Source organism: Carassius auratus, linkage group LG28B (genome assembly GCF_003368295.1).
Source record: "Carassius auratus strain Wakin linkage group LG28B, ASM336829v1, whole genome shotgun sequence".
NCBI classification, from domain to species: domain Eukaryota; kingdom Metazoa; phylum Chordata; class Actinopteri; order Cypriniformes; family Cyprinidae; genus Carassius; species Carassius auratus.
The window spans coordinates 5986366-6009971 of NC_039293.1; the positions used below are offsets into that span (position 1 = coordinate 5986366).

The 23606-nt window shown below is 38.6% G+C and overlaps 2 protein-coding genes and 1 pseudogene across 2 annotated transcripts; 2 read left to right on the plus strand and 1 right to left on the minus strand.

Annotated features, from left to right (window-relative positions):
- Window positions 1-23606, plus strand: part of LOC113067858 (cysteine protease ATG4D-like) — a 591286-nt pseudogene that overhangs the window by 318644 nt on the left and 249036 nt on the right.
- Window positions 132-12072, minus strand: LOC113067857 (mucolipin-1). The gene is made up of 13 exons (XM_026240352.1): window positions 11865-12072; window positions 11194-11432; window positions 10852-11019; window positions 9704-9860; window positions 6869-6950; window positions 6143-6239; window positions 5822-5921; window positions 5580-5686; window positions 4172-4321; window positions 3985-4086; window positions 3526-3648; window positions 3229-3435; window positions 132-1358 (listed from the first exon to the last, which is right to left on the minus strand). The coding sequence occupies exons 1-13, from the start codon at window positions 11905-11907 to the stop codon at window positions 1227-1229; spliced, it is 1707 nt and encodes a 568-aa protein (XP_026096137.1). The 5' UTR covers window positions 11908-12072; the 3' UTR covers window positions 132-1226.
- On the plus strand, window positions 16698-21004 carry LOC113067870 (nuclear factor 7, brain-like). Its single transcript, XM_026240367.1, has 6 exons — window positions 16698-17657; window positions 18401-18496; window positions 18690-18920; window positions 19011-19033; window positions 19111-19232; window positions 19350-21004. Exons 1-6 carry the CDS (start codon window positions 17256-17258, stop codon window positions 19832-19834), a joined length of 1359 nt encoding a protein of 452 aa, XP_026096152.1. The 5' UTR covers window positions 16698-17255; the 3' UTR covers window positions 19835-21004.

The window sequence follows — 23606 nt, forward strand, 5'->3', positions numbered from 1 at the left end:
TTATTTTGGACACTTCCCCCCTTTGGCCACTTTTATCCCCTTTGTTTTATGATTTCTGTTAATAAAAGCCTCTCCGAGGCCTGACGCCACGCCCACTGTGTCTGTCTTGTGCTCCTCCCGTGACACACTTATGAGAAACAAAAGCCAAATGCATCTCAGCTTACAGTTAGACACAATAAATTAAAATATTCAACAAAACAGCATTTCAAGTACTTTAAATCACACATCCCCCAAATAACAGCAGTAAACTCAATGTATGTCATGAAACTACATCAAAAAGGCATTCTGGGTAAGAAACGATTACATAAAAGCAAAGCCGCTGTCCTCCTCACGACAAAACAACAAATCTAATCAGTTTCAGAGCGCTCGATGAAACACACATGAACGGATCTGATGTTAATCTGCCACAAGCTGGAAGTCCATGAATAACATCACGAAATATAACACACCGAGAGCTCATAAATAACACAGTAATCAGAACGAGACATTGCAAACATTCCCGTTCAGTCCTGCATTCAGATCCAGCTGGTGTTCGGTCCCTCATGGGGATGCTTTAAAGGAATTAACCCAGCTAATAACTAACAATTAATGGAGCTAGGCATTAATAGACAGATATTAGCTCGCCATCGACCAAAAACACAGACAACAATCAAAGCATGTCTGTGTCAGTCGAGAACCTCCCTGATGAGCAGAGAAGAGCGCTCAAGATGCCCAAGGCTTCTCAAACATCAGTGTGTGTGTGTGTGTGTGTGTTTGAGAGGAGCAGATGCACCAGGGACAGGTACGATAGACTAACCACATTAATATTAATGACAAGATAAACCTGCAAGCTATGCTTCCTGTAAAACACACACACACACACACACACACACACACTGGTGTGGAGAAACATCTGAAACAAAGCACTGACTAGAGAAGAAATAAAGACATTATCATCCATATAACGCTCCTCTGCTGACAAAGCATTAATATCTTAACATGTTAAACTGTATTAAAAAAAGCATAAAATCATAAAATACACAGCTGTGAACGAATAAAAACCATCAGGCGGCTCTCACAAAAACACATTCATCTCATTAATTCTAACAGATTTAAAAGCTGCATGCTGAGATGCTCTGTGAGTGCAGCAACAACCTGGAAACTAACAAAGAAGAGCGTGTTCCTCCTTTCCTGTGTGTGCGGGACGAGTAATGTTACCCAGAATCCCCTTCACAAGCACAGTCTCTCTAGTTGCAGCAGCAGAGGAGCGAGCATGTGGACGTCTCTGGGCTGTGGAAGTTTCCGGAGGTCGGTGTGTCGGTGCATTCGGCGATGAACCGGTGAAGCTCACACACGTGAGGAACCTCATGGGCTTGATGCTGAACACAAAACACACATACACAGAGAAAACAGCGTGAACGAGTCAATCTTTCGTTCGTCATCTGGCTCGGCTCGGTGTTCATCTTCACAGCAGTTCAGTCAGATACTGTTTGAGTAAATGAATTACTCCGGGATATTGGTTTGTTTGAACTCAGAGCGAGTGTCAGCCACATTAAAGAAAGTTAACAGCTTAAGTAATTTGTGGATTAATGCGTATTGGTGATGCGAACCGTTTAAAACGATTCAGTTCGATTTGGTGAACTGGTTCAAGAAGATCCGGCTACATTGAATGATTCGTTCGCGAACCGGATATGAGAAACTGCTTTGTTTTGAACTCTAACAACAGACACGGAAGAGAAGACAATGCTGAATAATGTCGTCGTTTTTGCTATTTTTGGACCAAAATGTGTGCATCGTGACCGCGTCGCTTCCATTATGAGCATGCATACCGCGCACCTGCATTTGAAATAACGAACTTGAGCACGCAAAAGACGAGATATGTGAACATCCTCTTCGCGTGTGTGTGCTCGCCGCGCTCGTTCTTGTTGTGTGTGGGTGTGACTGACAGACAGCCTCCGCGGCGCGCATGAGAAATCTCTTAGATCTCACAGACAAACTTCTTAATAATATCGCAAATTAAAAATGTTTGGTAAGATAAAATGTGCACGATAACATCATTAAGCAAATCTCTTCGCCATCGTCACTCTTTATTACTAGGTGGGAGTTTGCATACTGTTATATCTGTGCGTGTGCCACGCTCGTTGTGGTGTGTGTGTGTGTGTGTGTTTGTGACTGACAGACAGCCTCCGCGGCGCGCATGAGCGATCTCGCAGATCTCACAGACAAACGTCTTAATATGATCGCACATTAGAAATGTTTGGTGAGATAAAATGTGCACGATAACATTATTAAGCAAAAATACATTAATTTTTTCCCCCTCCAGTACCGAAAGCAGAACCGGTACCGTCAGATCTTACTGATACTACGGCCTTTCATAATTTAGCCCCGGGGCCAGTTTAATACCGGGTTTCGGTACCCATTACCTAATTTTCGATGCTTCAAAATATTCTAACTGACCCTCTGATTTCACATGGACTACTTTGATGATGTTTTTCTTACCTTTCTGGACATGGACAGTAGACCGTACACACAGTTTCAATGGAGGGACTGAGAGCTCTCGGACTAAATCTAAAATATCTTAATCTGTGTTCCGAAGATGAACGGAGGTCTTACGGGTTTGAAACGACATGAGGGTAAGTTATTAATGCCATAATTGTAATATTTGGCTGAACTAACCCTTTAAGACAGTTGCAAGATATTAACTATTCAGCATTTACTTCTCGCAATTCATTCCCCCCACCCACACATTGAATAAAAAAATAAAAAGTGAGCAACATTGTCTCACAATTGCCTTCTTGAAATTCTGACTTTGCTTCTTGCAATTCTGAGAAAAATTTCAAAACTGCAAAAAATGCTTACATTTCGCAATTTTCACTTTTCTCAGAATTTATTTTACATCTAATAATTTTGACTTGTCTGATTAGCATTTAGACTTTTTCTTAGAATTATGAGTTTACAACTCGGAATTTGGATTTTAAATCTCACAATTCTGACGTTTGTGAATTCTGAGTTCATATCTCACAGTTAAATTAAAGATGTGACTTTTATCTCACAATTCTGACTTTTTCATTGCAAAATCGAGGTTATAACTTGGATGTTCTGAGTTATTTATTTAAATTAATATTATTTTTAAAGTACATTTAGAAAAACTAAAAAACTACATGAAATGTGAAATATTTCCTGAAATTGAACATTAATTGTAATTGAATCGATGTAAATGTTTTTTCTGGTTTAGTGAAGTGGACTCACGGTGATGGTGTCGTAGGCTCCGGTGATGAGTGCGATGAAGAGCGACAGCACCATGTAGATGAAGAGCGAGATGAAGGTGTAGAGATAGATCTGACTGAACACCCACACCAGCATCCCGCTCTGCTCCAGCTCCGAGAACGTGGCAAACATGTCGTCTCCGTTAATGAGAGAAAACAGACACTCGGACACCGTAGAGAGAGAGCGGAACTGAGAGACAGAGATCACAAGACATGCACATGATAGTCAAGAAATATATCAGACTTTATCAGGGTAATATAATATTGACACAGAACATACTTTAGCGTGGTAGGGTCCCAGGACGATCCAGCCACAGAAGCAGTAGCCCAAGTAAATAGCAGCAGCGCAGCAGCAGAAGCGGATCACGCTTGGAAACGCAGCTCGAAGAGTCACGATCAGAATCTGACAACACATCCACATCATCTCAACATCTTCATATTTGCAATATTTCCAGAGATCCATAATTCCTCAAAGAAAGAATCTCACAAAGCCTGTCAAAAATGTCATTTTGTATTTCAAGGCAAAAACAAAAAAATTCAATAAAACCCGAAACAACTTTTTTGATGAAACAACCTAAAATAACTAGAATTGAAATAAGAATGTATAAAAGCTTATAAATGACAATCACTTTAACTGAGATTTAAATTAAGATTAAAATACAGGAATAAAGGAATAATTCAAAACATGAATAAAAACTACAATCGTATCTGTAATGGAGGAATGAATGCATAAACTCACGTTGTATTTCTGAAAGAAGCTGAAGTATCGTAAAACGCCGACCCACACCAGCAGAGTGGAGGTTCCCATCAAAATACTGCAGACGTCATACGACGACAGGTTCTGCAGCAACACAAAGTTTCTCAGACACAGCGGGACCTCCGGCACTCGAGGGTAACCTGTGTGTGTGTGTGTGTGTGTGTGTCACCTTGGTCTCGATGGCGATCTTGATGAAGGAGGCGATGATGGTGAGAACGTCGCTGATGATGAGCAGCAGATACCAGCCGTTGATGAACTCCAGACGGTCGCTCCAACTCACCGAGCGGCCCAGAGACTGACGGAAATAACACACAAACTCCTGCCAACACACACACACCGGCAGTCAGATCGAGAAATAACATCTCAGGAAGAGCCCTGTCAAATCAACTCACTATGATTGATTCTTTTTCAAAATTCCATTTGGACTTTTACTGGATTACATTCCTTACTTTTCTGGACTCAGTTTTAACAGTTAAATGAAATTATAAGGCCTCTATGAAATGCATTAAATTTCCCCAACATTTACTTACTTTTTTTTTTGCACTATTTTAATGGTTAAATTAAATTTTAGTAATAAAAAAAAAATCATAAAACTTCTACAAAATTTACCAAAAATGTAATTCAACATCACTATAATATATTCATTTATTTGATTAGATTTTTTGAAACCAAACTCTTTGTAAAAACAATTAGTGCAATTTTTTTTTTTTTAATAATCAACAAGCATGTCTAATCATGCTTCAGAATTTATTAATAATAAACAAAATCATGAAACTTCTACGACATTTAACGAAAATTACATTTTACAGCACTATTGTATATATTTTTATTTATTTGATTCATTTTTTTACACCAAATTGTTTGTTAAACAATTAGTGCAATTTAGCTTTTTATTTTATAATCAACAAGCATGTCTGAACAATTTAATTTATAACAACAACTTCAGAATTTATTAATCAAAATTCTTTCAACAATAACATTTACAATATGTTTTGTTTGTTCTGACATTCTGTTATGAATTTGAACTTTTCCTGTACTCAAATGAAACATTAACAATTTAATAAATTTTTTTGTCAAATGAAACTTAAACAATTCTCTTTTTTTGGCAGACAAATTGCTTTACTGGTTTACTGCAAAAATTAAAACATGGAAGGTAAATTATGTGATTACTCATTAAAAAATACTGCTTGAAATATTATTATTTACATTGAGAGGTACTTTCTACTGTCCAATAGTAATACATTTCTGTCACAATTTCAAGTTAAATGGAACTATTATTTCCCATGACCGTTTATTTACTTTAGTTGCAGCAATGTTTCAGTGTATATGACATGAGATTTCAGAGCAGCTCTGCAGATGATGTTCATGTCCTTATATAGTGAGACACTATGAGCATCCCCTAAACAAACCAGAGACATGCAGCACAGGCTGGATTCATGTTTAAATGAGCTCTTACTGGTTTAATATTCACAGACTGGTCCATGTCTGTTTTAAGTCTACCGACATGCGTTTGATTTATTCATCCCAAATGTAACATATTCCCAAACGATCCACATTAGAGCATTTGTATGACTCACGTTCTGCAGGACGATTCCTCTGAGGATGGAGCGTCCACACAACACCAGAGACAGACCGCAGACCACCGCCACCAGCACATCGAAGGCCACGCGCGCGTAACTGTCCGCTGGACACACAAACACACACACACACACACACACACACACACACACACACACACACACACACACACACACACACACAGAGAGACACCTTCAGCTTCAGCAGGAGCTCACACAGACTCAAATGAGCGTGGTCTCACCGTGTCCCGACACATTGGTGTCTCTGCACTCTTTAATGGACGCCTCGTTGAGCAAACTCAGCTTGACTTTCCCACTGTGAGCCTTATTATCAAACAGGATCTGAAACACATATGTAGGACAATCCTATTTTATCCAGGTTACAGTATAGTCGGATAATAAAAGATCTCCGTTTTTCACTTGATGAAATGTAGCCTCAATGAGACTTCTTTCAAAAAGACATTAGAAATCGTGAAGACGCCAAACTCTTGAATGGTAATATAACACGACTGCTTCCTGAAAGGTTATTTGATTTGGTAAATCGAGTTGAGTGTGCTGCGTACGGTGATGGAGAAGGTGTAGCAGTCGGGAATCTCATTATTGATAATCGTCTGGATGTTTATCGCCTTCAGCTGAAACTGGATAGTCACATTAATCAGCCTGAGGAGAGACAGAAAGACGAGAGAGAGAGGAACTTCAGCAACAATTATGCAAAAAACTGCACATTTACACAGATCAGCGATCGGTGTGTGTGTGTGTGCTACTGAGCTAAACCAGCCCTTTTAGGAGAAACACAAGCACAAAACCAGTCTGAAGTAGCATGGTAATATGTGTAGCAATAGCCGACAATACATAGTATGGGTCAAAATGATCAATTTCTTCTTTTATGCCAAAAACCGTTTGGATATTAAGGAAACATCATGCTGCATGAAGATATTTTGTAAAATTCCTACCATAAATACATTAAAACATCGTTTTTGATTAGTAATATGCATTGCTAAGGACTTCATTTGGACAACTTTAAAGGTGATTTTCTCCAATTTTCATCTCGGCCAAATATTATCCTATCCTAACAAACCATACATCAATGGAAAAATTACTTCTTCAGTAAAACAAGATGAAATAAATCTCATTTTCCAAAAAAAAAAAAAATAATTGCCCTATGATAAATGAGCAAATAATCTTCTATGTGTGTTGGTCTGTGATTATTGTATTTCATACATGAACAAAGGAAGTGTTTAGTATTTCATCATAGATTTGTTATATATTAGGATGTGTGTGAATCTCACTTTTGGAAATTGAGGGTGATGTTCTTGTAGTGGTCTTGCGGTGGATTGGAGGGGTCCAGTGGTGGATTCACTCCGATACAGTCTAAACCAACACAAAACAAACAGAAACAGAGAATAAAAGCACTCCGATTGAAACGCCTCAATTATAATCACTGAGGATTCAAACGGACAGTGGCCTTGTGTTGCCAGCCAACATTCAGACTGTTTAGAACTTCAGTTTGAGTTTGTAGAACAGAAATCATCTGCCATGAACCCTAGTGAGATGACTTCTTAGGGAGCATCTGCAGGAATCACTGCTAATGTCGAACACTATTCCAGCGTATTTCTTCTGCGCTCTCAGATAGATGGGTTTGATTATAGTAATTATAGATGATTATCAGGCAGCATCATGTGTATCCTTTGTGGAGAAGACAATCCCAGAATCCATTTACAATGAAGTCAGTTTAATTTAACCAAGTCTAGAGAAACGAAAAAGTTGGCATGTAATGGAAGTTGCAACCAAATTTACTCCCATATTGTGGCATATTTCATAGTGAAATGACTGTTAAACATTTTTTGCCATCGTTGAGTGAATGCATTGAAAATAATAGCACTGTAAACATGAGTGGAGCACTGTAAAAAAAATAATATATATATATATATATATATATTCTTAAATGGCACTTCTGTCTTGTTTTCCATTACAAATATCTAAAGAGATTTTTAAAAAAGACATTTACTTGAGAAGCAAAATAACTTAAATTTTTCAGAAAACATAGACTTGATATCTAATCAAACTGTGTTTATGCTCAAAACTATAAAAAATACAGGTGCTGGTCATATAATTAAAATATCATCAAAAAGTTGATTTATTTCACTAATTCCATTCAAAAAGTGAAACTTGTATATTATATTTATTCATTACACACAGACTGATATATTTCAAATGTGTATTTCTTTTAATTTTGATGATTATAACTGACATCTAAGGAAAATCCCAAATTCAGTATCTCAGAAAATTAGAATATTTCTTAAGACCAATACAAAGAAAGGATTTTTAAAAATCTTGGCCAACTGAAAGTATGAACATGAAAAGTATGAGCATGTACAGCACTCAATACTTAGTTGGTGCTCCTTTTGTCATGTGTGGTGGCGTGGCATAGAGTGGATCAGTCTGTGGCACTGCTCAGGTGTTGTGAGAGCCCAGGTTGCTCTGATAGTGGCCTTCAGCTCTTCTGCATTCTTGGGTCTGGCATATAGCATCTTCCTCTTCACAATACCCCATAGATTTTCAATGGGGTTAAGGTCAGGTGAGTTTGCTGGCCAATTAAGAACAGGGATACAATGGTCCTTAAACCAGGCACTGGTAGCTTTAGCACTGTGTGCAGGTGCCAAGTCCTTTTGGAAAATGAAATCTGCATCTCCATAAATTTTGGTCAATAGCAGGAAGCATGAATTGCTCTAAAACTTCCTGGTATACGGCTGCGTGGATTGTGTGCCTCTCCTCTCTTTCCTCCAGACTCTGGGACCCTGATTTCCAAAGGAAATGCAAAATTTACTTTCATCAGAGAACATAACTTTGGACCACTCAGCAGCAGTCCAGTCCTTTTTGAAGCGAGTTGCTTCTGACGCTGTGTTTACATTTACATTTATTCATTTAGCTGATGCTTTTATCCAAAGCGACCTACAATTGCTACATATGTCAGACGTTGCATGCCTCTGTCTTGCTCAGGGACACATTGGTGTCTCACAGTGGATTCGAACCCGAGTCTCTCAGACCAAAGGCACGTGTCTTATCCACTGTGCCAACACCACTCCCTGTCTGTTGTTCAAGAGTGGCTTGACATAAGGAAAGCGACAGCTGAAACCCATGTCTTGCATACGTCTGTGCGTATAGTGATTCTTGAAGCACTGACTCCAGCTGCAGTCCACTCTTTGTGAATCTCCCCCGCATTTTTGAATGAGTTTTGTTTCACAATCCTCTCCAGGGTGCAGTTATCCCTATTGATTGTACACTTTTTTTCTACCACATCTTTTCCTTCCCTTCACCTCTCTAATAATGTGCTTGGACACTGAGCCTCTTTTGAAATGACCTTTGTGTCTTGCTCTCCTTGTGCAAGGTGTCAATGGTCGTCTTTTGGACAACTGTCAAATCAGCAGTCTTCCCCATGATTGTGTAGAATACAGAACTAGACTGAGAGACCATTTAAAGGTTAATTGAGTTTTGATTAAGGTTAATTAGTTTTGCGTTAATTAGCTGATTAGAGTGTGGCACCAGGTGTCTTCAATATTGAACCTTTTCACAATATTCTAATTTTCTGAGATACTGAATTTGGGATTTTCCTTAGTTTTCAGTTATAATCATCAAATTTTAAAGAAATAAACATTTGAATTATATCAATCTGTGTGTAATGAATGAATAGAATATACAAGTTTCAATATATCTCAAATATATTTCAATATATTTCAAATATTTTTTTATTTTTACAAATTACATATTACCAATAATAATAATAAATACAATTATTATTATTTTAAATAACAAAAATTAAAGGGAAAAAAGAGAGACATTTCCCACTTTGATTAAGTTAAATTTTCCATACTCCACTAACATCACTTTAAACTCATTTCATTTGAATGCATTCTATCAGAAAATACTTAAAATAAATGTATCTTGGTATAAGAATAATGTTTATATGTTTGCCCTGGAACAAATCACACAACAAAAATCTTTTTTTGCAGTGATACAGTCAAAGTAAAAAACGTGTAAGCAGCAGACAGAGTGACGACTTGCTAAGTTTTAAAATCAAGAGTTATTGATTTGTGTGATATACAAAACATGTATTTTCTGCCCACCGGTGACGATGTGAGGGTCGATGTCAAAGGTGTCGTTAACAGGGTCGATGGTGCCCTTCCTGTAGTAGCGCTGGCACAGATAGAGGGCGCTGTCGTTCTCAGCCGAACCTCGAACGTATGCGTACCTGCCCACCGACGTCTGCGGCAGAACCAGGTACTGAACGAGAGACAGTGACAGAGAGAGAGAGAGAGAGAGAGAGAGAGAGAGAGAGAGACAGAGAGAGAGAGAGAGAGAGACAGAGAGGGGTGAACTACTGCTGGCATACCGTCTCCAGAATGTATGCATGAGCTCAGACGATCTACATTAGATAAACTGTGCAATAAAAAAAACAGAGCTAACTGTCTGAGATACTATACTGCATACGGCTTACTGCTTGGTGTAGTATTTGTTTAAAACAGTATGGAGTATTTTGCATTTACTGTACAGAATGCATTAAGCATTACGCTAGCACTGATTTGAGAAAATAATCTTCAAATAAAGAGATAAAGCATCATAAATAATCACTTTCTTTACTTTCTTTATCTTTATCGCTGCTCAGCGTTTCGACATGAAGGTCAGTGTTTCATCATTCATCTGATGTGCTAATGTTGCTAACATCCTGTTTAGCCAATAGTTCCTGAAACAACACTGACTGTAGCAATCAGTGTTAACGTCTTTAGTGAGTTCAACTCATTTCATTAATGAAACTAGGCTACACTCGCATTCAACAGTTTAGAGTTTAAATGGAGTTTAATGTTTTTGAGAAAAGCCTCTTTCTGCTCACTGAGGCTGAATTTACTTAATCAAAAAATACAGTAAAACTCTGAAATATTATCCCAATTGTATATGTCTGTTTTCTATGTGAATATACTGTAAAATGTAGTTTATTTCTGTGATCAAAGCTGAATTTTCTGCATCAGTCTTCAGAGTCACATGATCCTTCAGAAATCATTCTAATATGCTGCTCAAGAAACATTTCTGATTATTTATGTGGACACTGCATATTTATGTGGAAACAGTGATACAGTGTATTCTTCAGGATTCTCTGATGAACAGAAATCTTTAGCAGCATTATAAATGTCTTTACCGTCACGTCTGACCGATTTAATGCACCCTTGACGAGTCTTAGTATAACTATATAAATGAATGTAAGTGTGTGGCTCAGTACCTGCTCGATGGCATACTGAATGTGATCATAGACGTCTCTCTGCGTGTGGACACACAGCGGCTCGGCCGGATCATCCACATAGTCTCTGAGGAACAGATGCCTGAAGGAGTCTGTGTTCTCCTCCTTAAACGCCACCACCATCTGATTACTGAGACCGAACAGCACCAGCTGACACACACAGAGACATGAACACACACACAGGCTTAATATACTACACATTTATGTATATGTAACACTGACTGATCCTGCTGTCATCTAGGCCTAGCAAGTTTTCAGTTACATGATGCTGCAACTATAGGAGGTTTACTACAGTAAAACAGTAAGATCAGTGCTGTTATGAACCTGTACAGTGACTATGATGATCTTGAGCAGCTGAAGGGCCAGTTTGAAGGGTTTGCGGCCTTTAGCCTTGTATTTATCACACGGGCTCATGAAGAAGTACTTCAGCTTCCTCCTCAGGGCCTCCTCCTCTTCCTCGGCCCGCGGCTGTGACCCCGGGGTGCTCACGTCCAGGACGGGACGCCCACCGTTCAGATCGCCAGAGCCGTATCCCGTCACAGGGGTCAGCAGACGGTCCGTCTCTGAGGAGACACATACAGATGAATGAGGGGGGTGGATCGGTGCTTAAATATCTGGGATCGTAGCGTGAATAATGGAGGTTTGAAAAAGTTAAAACTTTAACAATTACAATGGTGACCTTTGTTTTTGCAACATTAACATAACTACTGTTGTGTGGTTTTATTTTAGAATTGTGAAGAAACTATTGTTACCATCGAGATAAATGATATATATGTGTGTGTGTGTGTTATTTACTGTCTAACATTATTCAATATCTTATTATAAAGCATTTTTATTATAGCCATGTGATACTGAATGGGTTTATTCAATGGTAGACCTGATAATGTAACCTCAAACACATTAATGTTTATAAAGACACACGTCTGTCTTCAAAGCTTCAGTCATGTTAGTGAGATATAAACATAATAGCGCAGATTAATAACATGATATCAAACCTGTGCCTCCTTGAACTGAAGGTCTGGAGGAAGAGCTCGCCATTTTACGACCATCGATGAGCAAAGACAGATATTGGTGGACAAATCACGATATTGTTGTGATCGACGTGTTTAGGGAATAAAAACAGACTCGGATGAAGCGCATCGCTGCAGTCTGAGCACGAGCAGAAAACAACACAAACATCATCAGACGCTCTGACCGCGAGAGCTGTCAAAATAAAAGTCCCCTTTCAGAACATACGTGAAGGGTTTGCAAGCATACAACATGGATGATGCTGTATGTATATGAAAATTGCATAATTAATTACCACGCATCTTTATTACAATTGATTGGCAATTTAAAATCATTACATTTTATTTCGAAAACATTCATAAAGATCTTGTGATCAAATGAGGAAAAATGCTGGTTTTATTGATAGATTCCTCACAGATTCCTCACTTTCTTTATTTATAAATTTTGACTGTTTGGTGTATTTATTGTATACAGTTACACGGACGAATGTAACCATATAGTCAAGACTGAGAAAAAAAAACTAACAAATGTAATATTATAATATTTTAAGAGTCTATGGAAGTATATCCTAGATTTGAAAAATAAAAATAAAGTAAAAAGTTACTAACGTTCCCATTATGTTTTTCTGAATTTCATGCAAACGTTAAAAATGTAAAATTTATATAATGTTTTTAAAAAGTTTTCCCTCATACAGACATTAAGGAAACATTAAATTTGACATTTTTCAAACATTATGGGAACAAGGGAGGACTGTTCCTACTGGGTGTACATCGCGTTGCGTAATGAATATTAATGAGCCAGACGTTTATACGCACGTGTTTCCGCTCAGACAGGCATTCGTCACACAGACACGCGGAGGACGGTTCGTGCAGAGTTGGAGTTTCTGGCTTTAGTTACATTAAGGTATTCAGTTTGTTTTAATAATATTGTTTATACTGGAAATAACTTGAAACGGTGCAGAAATATATTGTAAGATCTTGAAACGATGGACAGTTTATAGAAACGATTGGTCTTCTGCAACAGGAGCGCAGTTACCACGTGTTTACCACGTGGACATAGCATAGAGTCGCTTAAACGCATGCAATTTTAATGTGTAAGAATTTCTACTACTACTACTAATAATAATAATAATACAATGAAATTATAATGAAAGTTTATTTTGTAAATATATTTTTTGCTTAGAACATCTCTTTGTCTCCCGTTGAATGTTAATGTACATGATATCTGAATGCTAGTTTGATTAGCATCAGATTAGCTGTCCTTTGAACCCCTAATTTATTTTGAACGTGCACACAACTAGAGCCCTGCGTTGCTTGTCGTGCATTGTAGGGTGTAGGATGTGTGCTACAGTACAGCAGGGTCTCTGTTCTTTTCTCTCTGATCTCGTGAGAGCCGAGACGCTTCAGATCCTGCTACAGATTAACTCTAGAATTTTTCTTTCTAGCTACTTCTAGATTTCTGACTTTTTATATAGGTATGTGCTCACTGCAGACTATTTCATGCATTTCTCTTTGACTTGCAGGACTATGCAGAATCTGGGTTGTAGGTGCTGCTCGTGTCTCCCAAACACACAATCGGATGTTTCACTGTGACCAGCATGTGAAGAAATAACTTTGAAAGATCTGATCACGACAGACCCTGGAGAGTCTCTGAACTTCAAACACACCAGCAAATAAAGAGTAATAAAACATTTACAAAGAAAGGGTCTTGGGTCCGTTTATCTTTGGTCTATATTGGTTTTATTTGCTCTGAGATTTAAATGTGTCTTATTGGAGCATTTAAATCAAGTTATTTTTGAATGCATTTTGTTAGAATTTATCCTGAAAAATGTTTGAACACTCACATGATCAGAAACCCCACTCATCTTTAAAAAAAAAAGCTTGAGTAAAACATTTTAACAAATTGACGATGCACCTTAAAGTTGTATGCCAACTGCCAGAAAATACAAAAAGACATCTCTTGTAAATTTTAAATTTATGCATTTGGCAGACGGGACTTGCGGTGCATTCAGTTATTATCTATCATTTGTTCCCGGGGAATTGAACCCACAACTTTCACTTGATAGTGCAACACTTTCCCAATTGAGCTATGGGAACACTTGTTAATATAAAGTCAATGTTTTTTCAGTTACAGATATCCAGATATTTTCAGGAATTCCATACTTGCAGAAAACCTGGGAATATCAGCAAAATTTAAAACCGATATGCATGTCTGGAAAAGTAATTGAAATCAAATTTTAAGGTCATGTATTTATACATTATCATCACAGACTTTTCTATAATGCACATGTGTGACTGATTTCAGTCGTGAAAAGGTGAAATCTCAGTAAGTTATTTTATCCCTGAATCATATATTCCCAAATTAAACTAAACAAAATTATTAAACACTGCACACTTTAAATTAATGCTTCATGAAAATAGTAGCTTCAGTGGGATTTTACTGACATCCAGAGGTGAACATGTACAGCTGACTCCTGAATGAACACTGAAGCATTGAGAGAGCACCTGTGGACTGTCAGTGCAGGTCCAGTGTTTCTGATGCACACATACAAAATGAATGAAGCCACACTGGTCTCAGAACATCTGGAGGTCTTCTGGGAAATACAGTGTCTTGGATTCACCATGCAGCATACAGACAATCCTAAGAAATGATGACTGAACTACTTTCCATTACTGATTGACTGTAGTGCTGCTCCTAACCTGAATCCAGATCAGCCCACCCCGCTAAACAAAAAAAAACCATCACAGAAATTCTAATGGTTTCCACCACAATACCATTAAACACAATCAACCTTTAACCATTAGTGGTTTTACCATGAAAACATTCCCCTAATGTTCCCATATGGTTCCCTGCAGGTTTTTCTTTTTCTTTTATTTTTTTGTGAACCAAATAACGTTCTGGGAATGTTCCCTGTAGGTTCTTTTTAATAACCTAAAAAGAACCTTCCCAGAAAGGTCCCTGCAGGTTATTTTAGGATTTATTTTCATAACCTAGAGAGAACCTTCCCAGAATGTTCCCTGAAGGCTATTTTTAAGTGTTCATTTTATAAATCAGGAGATTAGATTGGCCATTGAAGAATTTTCCACTTTTTACCTTCAGAGACTCCTGGGTTGCTTTTGCTGTACATTTGTACATTGTCCATTTGAGCTATGAAACGGCGTCTAATAAACTTTGCTCCATTTGACTGAATCTGGGCAGACATCTCTATACACCTGTCACATCATTAATAAACAGCAGTAACCCAGTGCCACTGGGAGCCACGCTCGCTCATGTTCACACTGCTCCATGTTTCACAGATGATGTTTTGTGCTTTGGATCATGAGCTGCTCCAAGCCTTCCCCATACTTCATTCTTCCTGTCATTCTGGTACAGGTTGATCTTAATTTCAACCGTCCAAAGAAAGCTATTCCAGAAGTGGTCTGGCTTATTGTTTTAATAATTTTTTTTTTTTTTTTTGTCAAAGTCTAACCTGGCCTTGTTTGCAGCTTGTGGTGGAGCCTCTGTATTTGTCCTTTGTGAAGTCTTCTCTTGATTGTAGACTTCGACAGTGACACGTCTAACTTCTGGAGAGTGTCCTTCTCTTGGCTGGACACTGTGAAAGGGTTTTTCTTTACCAAAGGATTCTCTGATCATCCTCACTGTTGTCTTCCGTGGACGTCCAGGCCTTTTTGTGTTTCTGAACTCACTAGTGCAAACTTTTTTTCTCAGAATGTACCAAAAAAAAAAAACTATATATATATATAGGACAGGTAGCAATAAGAGGGCGGAAAAGTCAAATGTACGTATAAGGAACAGCTGGAGGACCAATTTGCAACTTATTAGGTCAATTGGGAACATGATTGGGTATAAAAAGAGCCTCTCGGAGTGGCAGTGTCTCTCAGAAGTCAAGATGGGAAGAGGATCACCAATGACAGCGAATGGTCAAAAAGAAGCCATATCTAAACATGATCCAGAAGCGGAGGTGTTTTCTCTGGGCCAAGGCTCATTTAAAATGGACTGAGTCAAAGTGGAAAACTGTTCTGTGTTCAGACGAATCAAAATTTGAAGTTCTTTTTGGAAAAATGGGACGCCATGTCATCCGGACTAAAGGGGAAAAGGACAACCCAAGTTGTTATCAGCGCTCAGTTCAGAAGCCTGCATCTCTGATGGTATGGGGTTGAATGAGTGTGTGTGGAATGGGCAGCTTACACATCTGGAAAGGCACCATCAATGCTGAAAGGTATATCCAAGTTCTAGAACAACATCTGCTACCATCCAGATGTCATCTCTTTCAGGGAAGACCTTGCATTTTCCAACATGACAATGCCAGACCACATACTGCATCAATTACAACCTCATGGCTGTGTAGAAGAAGGATCCGGGTACTGAAGTGGCCAGCCTGCAGTCCAGATCTTTCACCCATAGAAAACATTTAGCACATCATAAAGAGGAAGATGCCACAAAGAAGACCTAAGACAGTTGAGCAACTAGAAGCCTGTATTAGACAAGAATGGGACAGCATTCCTATTCCTAAACTTGAGCAGCTCGTCTCCTCAGTCCCCAGACGTTTGCAGACTGTTATAAAAAGAAGAGGGGATGTCACACAGTGGTAAACATGGCCTGGTCCAAACTTTTTTGAGATGTGTTGATGCCATGAAATTTAAAATCAACTTATTTCTCCCTTAAAATTATAAATTTTCTCAGTTTAAACATTTGATATGCCATCTATGTTGTATTCTGAATAAAATATTGAAATTTGAAACTCCCACATCATTGCATTCTATTTTTATTCACAATTTGTACTTTCTGGAATCGGGTTTGTAAAAGACATTACGTTTTGACTAATTTTCTCATTGTAAGAAGTTACATTCTGAGGTTGGAGAGCTTTTTATCTAAACTACAGCACTATTTTAAGTGCATTAAATCATTAACCAGATGAACAACACCTACATTCTGTTGCCAACAGTCACTGTAACAGAAGTAAACAGTTCTCCATTGAATTGAACAGGATCATGTCACTTTGTCACCGCGTGTTACTGATGGTGTGAAGAGGCCAACTCTACAGTTCTGTCATTGACTTTACATGAGAACTATTCACACAGAACTGACTCTGTCCATCCATTCAGATTCTAAATCACAATCCAGAGATCAGAGTCAAATCATGCAGCAGAGGGTCAAAGAGCATGAGATACAAACAGGCAAGATAATAAAAGTGCATAAACTCCCCCCATTACAAGACTTACCAGGAAGAGACTGTCTCATTATTTCTGTTCTGCTGCCTCCTTTCTGTATCTCTGGGAGAAAAAAAAAGGAATCAGTGATTAGTGGAGAACAGAACATTCAAAAAAACTTGTTTTTAAAAGAGGTTTAAACAAGTGGATCTCTTGACAACAGTGAAAATGGCTTCATTAAATGTATCTGCAGAAGAGCTTTCTTGTCCCGTGTGCTGTGAAATCTTCAAGGATCCTGTTGTTTTATCCTGTAGTCACAGTTTCTGTAAAGACTGTCTTCAACAGTTTTGGAAAACCAAGGAAACTCAGGAGTGTCCTCTCTGCAGGAGAAGATCCTCGAGAGATGAACATCCATGTAATCTAGTGCTAAAAAACTTGTGTGAGTCATTCACGGAGGAGAGAAATGAGAGGATTTCATCAGGATCTGAGGAGATGTGTAGTTTACACGGAGAGAAACTCAAACTCTTCTGTCTGGAGGACAAACAGCCGTTGTGTTTAGTGTGTAGAGATTCACAGAAATACATCAATCACACGTTCAGGCCCATTAATGAAATCGTTTCTTCTTACAAGGTAGGACAGTTTAATGATTTTTATGGCTTTTTTTTTTTTTTTTTAGCGTTGTTTAAATATGTTTGGATTTTTTTTTCCTGTTTTGTTTCCAAGTACAACATTTGCAATGAACTTGCAAAACAGCAATTATGTGAAGAAAAAAAATGCACCACTGAATAACAAATATGCAAATTACAAGTCCTAAAAATGGCTTTCCTTATCACTTTTATGCAGGCGCTGATTTTTTTATAGCTTTATAACACGACGTGTCTGGACAAAGGTTCATTAACAAACTTCAACATTTATTTCACACATAAAAACACCAAAATATACAATAAACAATATTAAAAAACAACAACAAATATATAAATAAATAATCAGTCTTGTGTAATGCATTACCTCTCAATTGCAATTATGCTCTTGTTTTCCTTTATTTTTCACAAGCTTGTCCTTAATACATGAACACAAGTAGACTAGCACTGTAAGGAAACAGTTCAATTTTCCTCGTCTGCTCAAAATTCATGTCAAAATCATTAAAACCTGGTTTAATGGCTAGTGGAGAAAAGCAAGGATAGAAATCTTTGTCTACATAAATATAATAATAAAGCGTTCATATAATTCAAAATACAAATCTATACTTTATAGCTTTAAAATGTACTAAATTTAAACAGAATCATAAACATTGATATGTTGAAAAGCCTGAAAATCACTTTCAGATTTCCCAGTAACCGATGTTTTAGAGATTTACCTTTGTCAAATTGTAGGAGGAGCTCAATACAGCACTGAAGACCTTACAAGAGAAACTGACACACAGAGAGAAGATGAAAAAAGAGTGTGTGAAAACAGTTCAACACATCAAGGTGAGGAAACAGAATCAAGACTCAAATGCCCAGCAAGATTATAATCACAGATGTGGGACACATTTAGGCTTATGACTATAATGACAGGATGGGAATCAAGAACCAAGAAAATCTAAATCATAAATGATTTCATAATTTGTAAAGACATTTGTAGTGTATTGACTGAGATGATTGAAGTGTGGTTTGATTTCAGTCTCAAGCTGAGCATACAGAGCGTCAGATTAAACTGCAGTTTGAGAAGCTTCATCAGTTTCTCAGAGACGAAGAAGACGCTACAATCACTGCGCTGAGGGAGGAAGAGGAGCAGAAGAAGCAGATGATGAAGGAGAAGCTGGAGGAGATCAACAGACACATCTCAGCTCTTTCACAGACAATCAAAGACACGGAGGAGAGGATGAGAGCCAGTGATGTCTGCTTTCTAAAGGTTTGACTTCAGATTATGGATAAATTGACTGTTTGATTGATAGATTGATTGATTGAGTTGTTGATGATCAATGGTGTGTTTGTTCTGCAGGAGTTTCCAGTCTCAATGGAAAGGTGAGTGATCTGCTGGTGTCTCTGGTCTCTCTGCTTCTGAAGTCAAAGGTCATTTCTAATCCTGAATGTTTTTCCAGAGTCCAGATCTCATCAGAGCCGGATCCACAGACACCTTCTGGAGCCTTGATTAATGTGCCACGATATTTGGGAAACCTGTCCTTCAGAGTCTGGAAGAAGATGCAGGACATCGTCCAATACAGTGAGTCTCCAGAAGATCTGTGCTCTTACACATACACTGAAAATGTGTGAAGATTTTACAGATTTCTGATGTGTTTGATAAGTCTCATAAAAGCATCTGTTGATTGTGTCTCATCAGGACCTGTGATTCTGGATCCTAACACTGCAAATCCAGATCTTATCGTGTCTGATGATCTGACCTGTGCAAGACACAGCTGGAAGAAACAACCTCTTCCTGATAATCCAGAGAGATTTGACCATTATTCTTGTGTTCTGGGTTCAGAGGGGTTTAGCTCAGGAACACACTGCTGGGACGTGGAGATTAAAAAAAGCAAATGCTGGAATCTTGGAGTAACTACAGCATCAAACCAGAGGAAGGGACGTGATTTCTTTAGCGCTGATGTCTGGTGTGTGTGGTATGGATTATTTGAACCATCAGGTTTTCCTCTTGAACAGGATCTTGAGCGTGTGAGAGTGGATCTGGACTATGAGAGAGGAACTGTGTCCTTCTCTGATCCTGTGACTAACACACATCTACACACATTCACAACCACCTTCACTGACACGGTCTTTCCATTCTTCCGTTGTTATAGGTTTTCCCCTCTGAGGATCTTACCATTATAGTCATTATAGTGCTGAAGTTAATATCAAGTCACTTAATTTCATACACAGTATTCTCAGATATTTTTAGAGCTGCTACAGTCATGGAAAACCTGGAAACATCAAGTCATTTTAAACTGTGAAAAACACATGAAACCCAAAAAGTTAAAAATAATGCATTTCTTTAATATTTAATATGTTCATGTTCTTCCAGACATGCATGACTTGCTTTCTTCTGTGGAAAACTAGATGAAAACGGTGTGCTGTAATGCACGGAAGAAAAATCCAAAACTAGGTTTTGGGGAATTACCTTTAAAATTCAAACTTTAACTATTCGGTCAGTATGACATTATTCTGACATCTAGTTGACCACTAAAGTAATAATATAGAGTTTACATGATTCTTGTAAAGTCTGAGATTATAATTTTATAATATAATTTTATATTGTGAACTAATCTATTGCAAACAAGTCTTCTGTGCAATATAGACAGTATGAATCACTTTTGGAATGGATTACTTTTAAGATGGATGGATGCTCTATTTTTGGGGCTTCAAAATTGTGAGCGCCATTCACTACCATTATAAAGCTTGAAAGAGCCAGGATATTTTTTTTTATATAAGTCAGATTATGTTTGTATGAAAGACACCTATAGGGTGGTTTGAGGGTGAGTAAATCATGGATAAATGTTCATTTTTTGTGGGGGAACTATCCCTTTAAGGTTTGCCTTATAACTAATAAGCAATCTTTTAAGACCAGTCATTTTCTATCTGTTTCCATATATTTTAATAGAAATAAATGCATTTAGTAATTTGTATAAATATGGTGTACTGACAGAAAATCTGTGAAATGCTTATATATAATTAAATGCTTACACTCCAATAAAGTACATTTTTCAAGTTGCCAGACACAAATAAACATAATTCTGTAAATTTTTAAAATGAAGAAAACTTTTGCCTTTTTTACTATAATATAAAATGTATATAAGGACATTTATTGTTGTGTTATGAATCATAAAAACACACACACTTTTGTGTTATTTATGGCCTGATCTTGTGATGCCTGCTTGCTTTACCCGGACATCTTTAGACTTAGCGCAACTGCATTTTGCCACCTTGAACTCCTCCCCAACAGATGACAGAGGGAGCTGCAGTGGTCCTGATCAAATGTAGTGGTCCACTGAAGAGAAGCTTGGGGGAATCCCCGACCACCTCCATAGGTGCACGTTACTTTTTCTCTCAATGCCTTCCACAAGTGTTAGAAGGAACTCATAGACTGTTAGGAGCCTGATTAGGAGCCTGGGCAGAAGGGCATGCTGATACAGCCAGGATTAAAATTTTACAAGGAGTCCGGACCTATTGATCTTCTTTAACCACTATTCTGTTTGCTTCACAGTGTCTGCAACATTGGCACCATCTTTCAGTGATGCATTGAACCACTTCCCCAGTCACTTTATAGGGCTGTCCTCGATGGTTGGAATGACCTCACCTTGAACTTGCAGGCTAAACTTACTTATGACTTTACCCTTCCTCATGACTAGCCTTCTGGATTTCCTGGGCTTAAATGACAACCTCGCCCAAGTGACTATATAATCCAATGTTTCCAGTACCCATCTCACTTGAACATGTGTCACAGTTGCTATTGTTAGATCATCTATAAAACCCTGGAGCACTTGCTGAATAATACCTGACTCTAGGATGGGGCCATGGGTTATTCCTTCTGCTGCTATTATTAGAAGGTTTATGCCCATGTTAAAGAGGGTAGGGAGATGATACATACCATTGGGATTCCCTTCTGAAGATCCTGCCAGTTGGTTGTCCACTGGGCTGATGTAAACCTCATTTTAATCCCCTTAGATAGCTGATGAGCAGTTCTTGAATAACAGCTGGGATGTAGTAATGGTCGAGTCCAAGCTGGATGAGGTCATGTGGAATAGATCCATAAGTATTCATTAGATCCAACCAGACTACTGTTAAATTTCCTTTCTTCTGTTTGGCCTCTTAAATCAACTGGCTGATGAGACCGATTCTGTCTCCAATTACTCCAGTTTCAATTACCAGTCTCAATGGTAAGAACTTGTGGAAGCTTGTGGAAGCATTGTGAAAACTCACACTTGCCAAGCATAGATTTTTTCCTTGGTTAATAATTGTGGAGACATCCCTAACTCTAAATGGAGTGTTAAATTATGGAGTTAATTTAACATTTTTTATTTTTTTTTTTTGCTGTGCAATGAATCTGAAGGCCATTATTAGTTCAATTCTGTTTAATTAAGGTTAAACTGTTCAGGACAGTGGTTCTTCAGGAGCAGGTTTGGGCACCCTCGCCCTATAGGTAAAATATTTCTAGAGGCCCACCAGGCCCAGATGGCGTTACACCAGCCTGTCTGAAAATCTGTGCTGACCAGCTGGCCCCCATCTTTTCACAGATCTTCAACAGATCCCTGCAGTTGTGTGAAGTGCCTTCCTGCTTCAAACGCTCCACCATAATCCCCATTCCAAAGAAACCCAAGATAGCAGAACTTAACGACTACAGACCTGTGGCACTTACGTCTGTCGTCATGAAGTCGTTTGAAAAACTGGTTCTGGGTTATCTGAAGGACATCACTGGACCCTTACTGGACCCCCTCCAGTTTGCTTACCGAGCAAACAGGTCCGTGGATGATGCAATCAACATGGGATTGCACTTCATCCTGCAACATCTGGACAAAACAGGGACTTATGTGAGGATCATGTTTGTGGACTTTAGTTCGGCTTTCAACACCATCATCCCAACAACCCTCCAGACCAAACTGACCCAGCTCTCTGTTCCTAGCTCTATCTGTCAGTGGATCACCAGCTTTCTGACAGATAGGCAACAGTTAGTGAGACTGGGGAAATTCATGTCAAACAGCTGCACCACTAACACTGGCGCCCCTCAGGGCTGTGTTCTCTCCCCTCTGCTCTTCTCCCTGTACACCAACGACTGCACCTCTAAAGACCCCTCTGTCAAGCTCCTGAAGTTTGCAGACAACACTACAGTCCTCGGCCTCATCCAGGACAGTCTGCTTACAGACAAGAGGTTGAGCAGCTGGCTGTCTGGTGCAGTCTTAACAACCTGGAGCTGAACACGCTCAAAACAGTGGAGTTGATCGTGGACTTTAGGAGAAACCCACCTGCACTTTCCCCACTCACCATCATGAACAGCACTGTGACTGAGGTGGAGTCATTCAGATTCCTGGGAACCACCATCTCTCAGGACCTGAATTGGGACAATCATATTGACTCCATTGTAAAAAAGGCCCAACAAAGGTTGTATTTCCTTCGCCAGCTGAGGAAGTTTAACTTGCCACAGGAGCTGCTGAAACAGTTCTACTCAGCCGTCATTGAGTCTGTTCTCTGTACTTCAATAACTGTCTGGTTTGGTTCAGCAACAAAATCGGACATCAGAAGACTACAGAGAACTGTTCGGACTGCTGAAAGGATTATTGGTGCTCCCCTGCCCACCCTTCAAGAACTGTATACATCCAGAGTGAGGAAAAGGGCTCAGAAAATCACTCTGGATCCCTCACATCCAAGTCACCCCATTTTTGAACTTTTGCCATCTGGCCGGCGTCTCAGAGCCGCAAATACCAGAACAGCAAGGCACAAAAACAGTTTCTTCCCCCAGGCAATCTACCTCATGAACAGTTAAATGTTCCCCACTTATGCTTATGCAAACAAAAGTGCAATATCCTTATATTTATTTGTTACCCCTCCATCCTAGTACATCCCTGCATCTTATTCAATCCTATTCCATTATCATTTATAGCACAATTGTTTA

What these genes read in the sequence shown, in the direction of transcription:
- LOC113067870 (XM_026240367.1), top strand. Translation starts at nt 17,256, where the DNA reads ATGGCTTCATTAAATGTATCTGCAGAAGAGCTTTCTTGTCCCGTGTGC. An exon ending in AAACAGTTCAACACATCAAG is followed by an intron (nt 18,497 to 18,689) that starts GTGAGGAAACAG and finishes GTTTGATTTCAG; the next exon opens with TCTCAAGCTGAGCATACAGA. An exon ending in GCAGGACATCGTCCAATACA is followed by an intron (nt 19,233 to 19,349) that starts GTGAGTCTCCAG and finishes GTGTCTCATCAG; the next exon opens with GACCTGTGATTCTGGATCCT.
- LOC113067857 (XM_026240352.1), bottom strand. Translation starts at nt 11,907, where the DNA reads ATGGCGAGCTCTTCCTCCAGACCTTCAGTTCAAGGAGGCACAG. An exon ending in CGACCCTCACATCGTCACCG is followed by an intron (nt 6,951 to 9,703) that starts GTGGGCAGAAAA and finishes GTGTTGGTTTAG; the next exon opens with ACTGTATCGGAGTGAATCCA. An exon ending in GCTTCTTTCAGAAATACAAC is followed by an intron (nt 3,649 to 3,984) that starts GTGAGTTTATGC and finishes ATGTGTTGTCAG; the next exon opens with ATTCTGATCGTGACTCTTCG.